Source organism: Pygoscelis adeliae, unplaced genomic scaffold, assembly GCF_000699105.1.
Source record: "Pygoscelis adeliae isolate BGI_AS28 unplaced genomic scaffold, ASM69910v1 Scaffold120, whole genome shotgun sequence".
NCBI classification, from domain to species: Eukaryota; Metazoa; Chordata; class Aves; order Sphenisciformes; family Spheniscidae; genus Pygoscelis; species Pygoscelis adeliae.
Genome location: NW_008824032.1, coordinates 1,419,523 through 1,429,987, shown reverse-complemented (window position 1 = coordinate 1,429,987; position 10,465 = coordinate 1,419,523). Strand labels below are relative to the sequence as shown.

The 10,465-nt window shown below is 44.7% G+C and overlaps 1 protein-coding gene across 1 annotated transcript in view; it reads left to right on the top strand.

Annotated features, from left to right (window-relative positions):
* The window catches only part of FBXO40 (F-box protein 40), a 13,226-nt gene extending 6,872 nt beyond the window's left edge, over positions 1 to 6,354 (top strand). The window contains exons 2-3 of the mRNA XM_009329034.1: positions 881 to 2,779; positions 4,901 to 6,354. Of these exons, the coding sequence (XP_009327309.1) occupies positions 881 to 2,779; positions 4,901 to 5,098 (2,097 nt within the window). The 3' untranslated portion in view covers positions 5,099 to 6,354. The remainder of the gene's footprint in view (positions 1 to 880; positions 2,780 to 4,900) is intronic.
* Positions 6,355 to 10,465: the final 4,111 nt, after the last annotated feature.

The following is a 10,465-nucleotide window of genomic DNA, read 5'->3' as shown; positions in this document are numbered from 1 at the left end:
CTGGTGACAGCAAGGGGAAAAGAGGTGAAAGGCAGTTTGTAAAAAAAAGTGAAAGAAAATGGATTTAACTGGGTGAGTATAACCTTGCAACAAGCCCCCACTACACTCTCGAGCTTCTCTCCAAAACGCAGACCGAGGCATCGCCTTATTCCAGGTTTTGACACTTGAAAGTAGATGTAGCAAGTAAACCTGCCTGAAGGAAAGTCCCCCGCAGCCTCTGTTCCACGACATACAGGCATCATCTAGGAGTGTAAGGGTAAATCAGGGAGTAAAGGCGGCCAGTAAGAGTAAAGAAGGCCAGGCAAATTAGCCTTCACCCAGGCTGGTTTCCACACTGGGAACTGGGATCGTGATGATAATCCTCACTCTCAGCCTTGCTGGTGTAGAGCAGAGGGAGGTTCATTTGCACGACATTCATGTCTTTATGGGGGACATGACAAGACATGTAGGCCAAACGACCAGCTAATTTTTCTAGAGAGGAGAAAGAAACATCATCTTTCCTACTCAAACAGCATTGAGGAAGTGGAAAGCTCCCTCACTGTGCCTCTGGCAGTCTTGGTTTCAGCAGCTTGGTATAGATAGACCCAGTGCAAACATTGGGACAGAAAACAGCTCGCTCCCAAGCCCTGGCTGCCTCTGCTGGGCTAATGAATAAGGACCTTATCTATATCTGTGCCGCTATCAGGCCACGCTGTACCATGGGTATCAGTACTGATACATGACTGTATGGAGCTGGCAGTCACTTGCCCGCAGCCTTACTCCCGCTAGAGGTGCATGTGAGCACCTAACACGTAGAAACCAAGCATGGGCACGGGCGGCCTGTGGCCATTCTTGCTCCTTCAGGCAATAACTCTTGTCTTCTTGTCTTTGCTACACACAGCACCGGGCTCAGAAAGCTCCCCCTGGGCAGCACAGGCACTGTGAGAGATGTTTCAACCGGCACTGCCGCGCACCAATTGAGCCCTCCATCTCCTGCATGGTGATCAGCTGCCGCTTTCACTGCGGGGCCACCTTCCACATGTGCAAGGCAGAGGAGCACCAATTGCTCTGTCCCTTAGAGCAGGTCTCCTGCCTCAACTCAGCCTATGGCTGCCCTTTTTCCATGGCCCGCTTTAAGCTGGCGAAGCACCTCCAGGTCTGTCCAGCCAGCGTTGTCTGCTGCTCGATGGAGTGGAATCGCTGGCCAAACGTGGATTCAGACACAACCCTCCACAAGAACATTATGAAGGAGACCTTGAACGAAGAGTGTCTGGACACAGCCTTGGCACTCAGAGACCAGAAGATACTTTTCAGGACTTTGAAAATAGCCGACTTGTTTCCAGAGTGGAGGAAAAAGGATGAAGTGGAAGAGCTAATGGACGAAGCTATAGGTGGGGAAGAAGGTGCTGTGGGAGGAGTAGCCTGTGGTTCCCAAGAGGCCGACGACCAGTTGTCCGAGCTCAGCCAACGTGAGCGTGAAGATTTGGCAAAGGACAAAGAGGGAATGGATCTGGGGAGTTACAAAACCTGGGAGAACATTTTCAGCAAAGAGCTCCTGGCTTGCAAGGTAATGGGCTCAGCGGCCAGCACAGGACAAAAGACAGAGGAGGCTTCCAAGAAAACAGCATCAGACCCTCGTGCTGCCAGCTCCACAGAGAAGGCAAAGGAAGTACCTGACAGTGCAGAAGAGGCAAAAGACCAAAAGCCTGAACAAGTAACACCAAATACAGAAAGGACAGGACTGGCTCCCTGGCAAGAAGGGGTCCTGGAAAGGCTGAAGAAGGAAGTTGGTGTAGGGGATTACAACATGTATCTGGTACATCATGGGGGAATGCTCATCCGCTTTGGCCAGCTAGCTGCTTGCACACCCAAAGAAAAAGACTTTGTCTATGGGAACTTGGAAGCTCAGGAGGTGAAGACTGTTTACACCTTCAAAGTGCCAGTTAGTTACTGTGGCAAAAGAGCACGACTAGGAGATGCACTGGGCCACAAGATACCAACTTCAGACAAGTCGGTGGATACATCAGAATTGGGAATAAACCTAGAAGAGCTACCTAAGGCAAATATAGTTAAAGCCACGCTGCTGTGTGCACTGGAAAAAGAGCTGAAAGGCCATGAGATCTCTGAAGCAAGGGGTATCGATGGACTCTTTGTGGATTTTCCAACACAGACATACAGCTTCCCTCTAGAGCCCTTCTCCTCTGATGCTGTTCTAGCAGATATTCTGGATGAAAAAAGCCCACCAGAACTCCACGTGGAGCTCTACACTGAATGTGTAACCAGAAGACACAACAAAAGCAGTTCAGCTTTCACGTTCACTTGCAGTCATTTCTTCAGGAGGGATGAGTTCCCGTCCCACTTCAAGAATGTGCATGCTGATATCCAGTCATGTCTGGACGGATGGTTCCAGCATCGCTGCCCACTGGCCTACTTGGGATGTACTTTTGTCCAAAATCACTTCCGCCCTGATGGACTTAAGGCCAAGGTTATATACAGCAAGCCTCTCAAGACATTTGCTATTAAGCCAGAGGTGGACACCGTCCTTGCTGAATCAGGGAAGTGCAATTCCACAGTGGCTAATCGAGGGAGAAATAAGGACTCACTGAGCAGCCTCCCAGTGGAAGTGCTCAAGTACATTGCTGGGTTCCTGGACAGCTTCAGTTTATCTCAGCTATCGCAAGTGTCAGTGCTGATGAGGGACATCTGTGCCACTCTTCTTCAAGAGAGGGGAATGGTCCTGCTGGTCTGGGAGAAAAAAAGATATTCCCATGGCGGTACTTCGTGGAAAGCTCGCAAAAAGGCAAGTGACTGTGACACTGGGAAAAAGACAGTCATGGGTTCTTTCCAGATAAAACACAAGCATAGCAAGGGATGCTGCATGTAAGCATGCAGATATGGGGAAGGTTCATGAAGTTGTGAATTTGCAGCACAATGTCTCAGGGGGGTCAGGGCTGTAAAGTACAGTACATCTAGCAAAGGTTGGAAGGTGTAAATGGACATCTTCTGACTAGCTAAAAGTCCCCACCCAAGCTTGTCTTGGGTAACCTCTTTGCATGTGCACCGTTTTTAGGCACTGGGAACTGAGAATTCCTGATATTTAAAGGATACACATGGGGTTTTGAAGAACTTGATGTTCATACATTTTTTTATTCTTTGCAAGCTGATCTAGGGTATGTCAAAACTAAAACATGCTTCAGAATGCCAAAAGGGTAAAGAACAAGGAGACGTGGCTGTGAAAGGAGCTCAGGTGTTCACATCAACCCGCAAGGGCTTTCATGATTAGTAGTTCACAGGATTGCCATGAGCATCTGACTCGTTGGGTTGTGGGCACCTGAGGGAGCAGCATGGGGATAGGAAGCCGCCTTCTGCAAAGCTGGTGTCCCACCATTTGTGCTGGAAAACTATCATCTCCCTTATTGGCTGTTTGGGTAGTCTCAACAAAATATGTAAACACAGCTCAGTTTAAGTCCTAGTCGAACAATAGTTATTACAGGTTTTTTCCTAGCTGATAGCCTTGCAGCTGCTCTAACATAAAACTGGTTGAAAGAATAACATGAGAGACTCCAGCATGACCAAGCAGACAAGACAGAGATCTAGGAACAAGTAATTTAGATCCAAGGAAGACTCCCAGAAATGATCTAAGGACCTGGCTTTCACGCACACCCCTGAGGATCTCCACCTATTGATTCTTATCAAAGGGAAGCTTAGCAGTTTATGACTCTTAAGAGAAAGTACTCTTTATTAAGAGAAGAAAATGAAGCGTGGTGAATTCAAAATCTGTGTAACAAAGTTTGGTGGCTGCAAGTTGAATTAGCCCAATCCAAAACAGGAATTAGCCACTGAAATAATTTACTGGAGGATGTGGCTTCCTTCAGTAAAAGGAAGACATTCCGGCTGAGCAATCAAATAGCAATTAACTTCAGTTACTGTAGCGCAATTTCAAACCAGCAGCCTTGAATTTAAGGACTGTCTAACCCCTCTCATGTTAGCTCTCTGTACTGACCACACAGGAATCTTGTTTCCAATGCACAGACTCTGCTTAAAAACATTCTGTATGTAATTAATCTGAATTTCTTGACTACTGTGTATAATAGCTATGATTACTTAGGACTAGGACAGGCTCAGGTAATCTTAAGTGTAGCACACCCACGTACTGTCCTTCTTCTACAGGAAAATCCTTTTCAGGGAATCTACTACAACTTTAAAAATTCATTTGCTTTAATGGTATACAGCAAATATTAAAGTGACTTAATCACAGTCTTATCACTAGATGCTAGTGTATCACTAAATGATACATGGTATCACTGCAAACAGAATCAGAATATTTTAACTGCACATTTCTATTTTTTACGAGCTCGTATCACCTCTAGGAATAACTTTACCCTTAGATTTCCCAGGCTTGTTCTGGGGTGGGGTGAATAACAACAGCGTTGCAATGTTCATTACTTTGAAGTTGCTGATAGATGCTTTGGAAGGTCTTTATGAAGTCAGGTTCCTTTGAGATACATATCGCACAAGCATGCTGTAGTCACTCTGCTTTATAAACATCTTGGATGCAGCTATAAACATCTTGGATCATACCGTACATGCGACGGAGTTTTCTGTAGAGGTGCAGTGGTCAGGTGTTCTGGATTTCCTCATGCCCTGCACTGGATTGGCACAAAAACTGTAGAAGGATACTTTCCTGTTAGAAATGGTAGGTGATGACTAAAGCAGCAAAACCAGCAAGGACGAGGTACATTACAATACAGACCCCATTTTTACTTGTTATGCCAGCCCTGCACAATCTGATGTTCACTAGCCTGTCCGGTACGAGTAATGCACACCCACTATAAGCATACATAGATTTTTAAAATCCTGTTCTATTTTTACTAACATTCACGTTTTCTCTCCCCAATTTCTCTCGCTGTCCCCGTACTAGATCTGGCAGTTCAGCAGCCTGTTCTCCAGAGTTAACAAATGGCAGCGCAACGATGTCGCGTGCATGTCGGAGCACCTGAAGAACTGTCCCTTCTACCAAGTGGAGCACAAGACAGACCCCGTGCTGCTGACAGGCATGTGCGAGTCTCGAGAGCAGACTCAAAAGACTTTGGTTTCTACTTTCAAGCGCAGAGTCTGAACAACCTGCTTCCCCGCTGCCACGCTCCTTTCAGGGCCCTTGAAAAGAAGATTTGGGAATTTAGGTGTAAAGATTGTTGCTTCCAACTCTCCTTTGGACGTACAAAACTGGCTTCTGCCCAGCTGAAGCTGTCTCCCAGTTTGGAACATCCTGCATCTTTTTTTTTCCCTGCATTAATTTAATTGTTAAAACTTCATCCATTGCTCACTGATATCATGTGCTTTCTGTTTATGTTTCTGTTCCTTGCTTAATACAGCATCCTGGAGAAAGCAATAAGGATCTTGTTTGAAACAGCATCTTCGCAACCTTGAAGGTAGGCTGCTACTCCTGTACCATGTCCCTGAGAGAAGCAAGAGCAGTTAATGTACCTAGCTTGACTAGGTCTGAAACACCTTAGTTTTGGCTGGAGAGCCAAGTTCTGGGAGCACAGGCAAATGCCCTCCTGCCCGTCAGACCTAGGGATTGCTAACCTGTTCTGAGTTGTGGGCAAAAGAAAAGGAGCCCCCAAAATTAAGTGAATTAATTAGGACTCAGGAATGCACCGCACAGCCACAGACCGTCGTTCAGGGCTCCGATTCAGGCAAGCGTGCCTAGTTAGCATTGATGTCAGCATTTGAGTGCAAGCCTAAAGCTGAGCTCATGGAAACATTCAAACCAAAGCAAACAAACTTGTTTTTTGTTAGAAATTACCAAGTAGCAAAAGTTTTAGGGGTTCAATTGACATTTTTTGGTTAATAACTTTCTCTGTTTTATTTAAAAATCCACTAAAGCCATCAAAAAATATTTTAAGACATTCTTAGAATGCCTTACCTACTCAGTTTTGCAATTGTAAATTGCAAATTGTAATTGTCAGCAATTGTAAACAATTTGTCAAAGATTTTATTTTTTTCCGTAAAAGAGAAGGCGTTCGGCAGCCCATTCAGTAACAGTATGGATAACGTTTGCTTCAGTTAAATGGGCTGGAGTATAAGAATTTTTTTCTTTTTTTACAGAGCAGAAGAGTGATTAGGGTTTAGTTGATTTTTTAACAAATACACTAATTTAAAAACAGAATGTGCTTGTTGAGGCAATAGATGAGAGAAAGTGGGCATGTCACCAACAGCGTCTGTCTTATGACACTATTTAAACCCATTTCAGAGGCACTAGTTAGAAATGCCATAGTTGTGGTGGCAGGTGGGATTCCTCTGAAATGGCTGTAAACTGATTTGACAGCTTACAGCCGCTGCGCAGCCACAGCGGTGATGACTCACACCCCTTTCTTTTTTAAGCTCATAAGTCAGAAGTGCGAGCTCAGGACATGAGGTCTGGCTTTCATCTCACCGTCTCAGGCAGGAGGACCTCGCTGGGAGCTGGGACATCTGCTGGCCTGGACCGCTGCTCTCCTCGCCTGGGCTGGCCAGGTGAAAACTGGCCCAGGTGGATGGACACACGCCGCACTTGCCACCCCCGGTCTCGGTGCATATCTGGGGTGAGGCAGGCTATGCAAGAAGGAGGCCTCTCCTACCTATAAAGGTTGCTGATGAAGCTGAACTAAGTGCTTGGTAATCGAAGGCGTGAACTGCATGGTGACCGAAGCCATGCTGAGTGCAGCTCGTCCTTGTCTACACTTGCAGCTTAAGTGGTCCCTATGAGATTTATAACCATACAAGGATGTTTTTCTTCTCCAGACACACACTCTCAGGAGCATATTGTCTGAGTTGTGGGGACAGTGGACTGGTCCCAGGAGCTGGAGTAGCAGCAGTTAAGATTTATTTATTTTTTAATGCTATTCTGTTTTTTGTCCCTAGAGACCCTTTCCGGGAAGTCTCATAATGCTTTACATATGAGAATAAACTTGTCTGCGCAGGTATCCTGTGGAAAACATGACAAGTGGCATCCCAGTTTTATGCAGAGGAAACTGAAGCAAATGAACGTGGGGAACCTAAGCTGGGCCAGGAGCAGTTAAAGCTGGGTGCTCTGATCCTTCATCCTGTGGCTTAAGCCACTGCATAAAACCAAACTGGCCAGCCTTTAAAGTTGCTTACAAAAACTCACCTGTCCTCAAAACATCCCATATAACATAGGTCACCCAATATTATCACTCTGTTTTACACAGGGAAGTTGACAGAGGTGAGAACATATAGCCAGACTTCCTAGACTGGCCTCTACATCAAGGCGTCATGCTTCGCATATCATGTACCTGATTTTGAAAGATGCTGAGCACCCAGCTGTAGCTGCAGACCGCAGTAGCTGCAAATGCATGTCCAAAAATTGGGTGCCAGTATCTATGCCGGGTACGTAAAAATGGAGCCACCTAAAATTATGGATAATTTGGGGAGGAGAAAGAAAACAACCTTAAATGATAGGGTCTCAGAGTAAGCCAGTGTTCAAGGCTGGTATAAGAGACCATGAAAAAGTTAGTTCAACCTATGAACTGTCTCTCACCTGATCAGCCACTTAGCTGCTGTAAACTGGTGTAGATGCCCTGAAATTGTGGCTGGCGTTAAGTATGAACTGGGCTCATTTTACCTTTAGTGCCAGTGTCACTGGCACCACTGCTATTCCACTTCTGGCCTCCTTCTGTCGATGCCAGAGGATTTTGTTCTTGTATCTTCCTGCTCCTGGAGGTTGCATGACTTCAGTTCCAGCCTTATTACCACTGATCCTGCTTCTTCCCTGTGCAGGAGGTGCCGGAGTCAGACTACAGGGAGGATGCAACCTTTGCAAATGTGGTGGTTCAGGGTGCGGGTCGGAGATAGGAATGTCGCAACCTCTACCTCTTGGGATCAGGGTGTACATACAACGTCTAGGAGACTGGATCATTTTCCTTCTGGTACTGCTATAGGGTATGCTGGAGAGACACAGGCTGTTAATTCAGAGAGAGAAAGAGACAAATTCGCCCCTGTCAATATATATGCATACTTCTGTAAACTGCAAATTTGGTTAAGTAACCTTTGGCATATACAGTAGAAGCTGAAAATCCACAGTCATCTTCAGGTTAGTCTGGTTAACCCAACCCTGCAAGAGGGAAAGCTGTACAGGGAAGTGGAGATCACCCTTATACCAGTGCATACCCACCTGGCAAATGCCAGCTGGTGGCCACTTCTTACTTTACCTTGCATTTAACACTAGCAGAGAGCTGTGGGCTGGAGTGGGATGCAGTTTAATTAATCAGAGGATGTATGCCAAGCTAGGTCAATGTTCATGGTCCTGCTGATTAGCAGAGTCAGCAGAAGCTTTGGAGAGCTGCAAGGAACCAAATTTTCCTGCTCTATTCATCTTGGTGTGGACAGCGCTGGCTTAGTTAAAAGGTGAGAGGCTTCGATTTGGGTTCAGCAAGTCCTTAGGCTCCTAGTTTAAGCTTGTAACTTGACCGATGGAAAGTTAAAACTCTTCCTAAATTTGAGCTTGAGGGATTTGATTAGAAGAAACTGGGCATTCGATGTTTTTCAAAACAGGTCTTTTGCTGTGGCGGGGTCTGAACTGGAAAAGTGGACCCAAGTACAGCAACTGAGGTTGCTCTCGGTCCAGATCACACATTCCAGACCTTCATGGCTTTGATCCCGTTTGTGCTGCCCGCATGTCTTGTGCAGGGCAAGAGTAATACTCCGCACGCTCCAGGCTGATGTGTTTTGCAATGTTTCCACTTGTTGGAAGAACGGGAACAAAAATGATGGCATCATGGAAATCAGAGAGGTCAGAGGAGGGCAAAAAGGCTCGGGACAAGAAAGCAGAAAGACGGGAAACAGGAAAGGTAATGGGTTTGGATAGAGGGTACCTGCCTGATTGTAGGTGTCATGGGGAGAGGCAAGTGGAGAAGGGTAAAAGGGCACACCAATGAAGGGAAGTGGGATGTGGAAGAAGTGATGCAGCTGCAAATGTTTTAGGAGGAAACAGGTTGGACACCAGGAGAATAGGAGTGATGTTTAGCAGAGCAGAGATATAAGGGGAATGGAGAGTTTAGTTTAGTTTATTTGGTTTCTACTGACAAAGTAAGATATTTGGATGAACCTGGTGAACTCAGTGAAATGCAGACTCTGTTTTGAATTGTAATTTATACAGTGGACCTCCCTCTGTGGCACAACCTCTGTTCTGGGTTAGAGTATTCAGCCAGCAGATTGTTGAAACATGAGCTGAGAGGCCATGGTAAAACCATGAAGAGTCACAAATTTTTATGTTCCTGTATGCTCATCATTTGCTGCCAACAACAGACTTTCTGAATAAATACTTCTCCTTGAGGAAGGGGCTGGAACTTCCCAATCAGTGTTATAGAGTAACATGGGGCAGATGATAATTCTTAAGGGGTGAAAGGGTAGGTCACCTACCCTTGGAGGGAGAAATTATTTGCCAGGCCTCCAACTCCCAAAACTGAGTGAGCACAGATAAGGTGAAGTTTATCTGAACAGTGTTTGTTATTTTGTAAAACTCTGTAACTCCTTGTTGCTTTCTTAAGAATAAAAATTATTATGGTTTAAAAAAAATCCAGCAAAACCCAAGGCTTAGCTTGTTTTCTTAGTTTCATCACATTAATGTTTGCTTTTCTTTCAAATCAGATGTGGTAGTTCCTGTACCCTCATATTCATTATGCTCCTTTCCTCTGCTCCACTCTTCACTATAATTTTCCTGGTTGAAGACTATTATTTGTATTTATTTTCTATATTTATTTTATATTCATTTAATTTTAACAGTTATTTTTATTTTTGACCCCATCCTCTTTGCATAGCCACTTTCTCCTTCCTGGTTCAGTTATTTACTTATATGAAAAACTTTCTCTTCTTTTAAAAATCCGTTTTCCAGATTGACGTTACATTACATCTACAAATATTTGAAAAAGAGTTTTATTTGCCGATCTCTCTCCTTAGTCTTCACCTTGTGGCTGTTCATCCAGGTACCTACAGAGGGATTTTTGCTTCTTTACTTGGGGTGCAAGTTCCACAGCCACTGTGCATCTCTCTCAGAAATTCTGGGCATCTTTCACATCCAGTTTCCTTACCGCTACAGTCCACATTAAAAAGTCTTCTTAATTCCTTGGTTTTTCATTTATTTTGAAACAAAACCTGCATGTACAGTACAAGCCTATTCTTATTTAGCTTCCCACTTAATTTATATGTAAGGAAATGATGATCACACGCTCCAAATTTATTTTTGATGACCACCTGCTCTATGACTTAATTGCTATTTACAACTAACAAACCTTTTGTAGGTTCAGTGATGGTTTTGTGAAGGAATTTGTCATGTCATACTGAGAATTATAGGCCTAAGGCCCGTTATGATCATGAGAGATTACTCTCTGGTCCATAACTCTGAACTTAGTTTTCCCCTGGCAGCATAGTTCTTACTGGGATTTATCTCTTTTAATATTAGCTCTCTCCCTACATATCCAGTTAT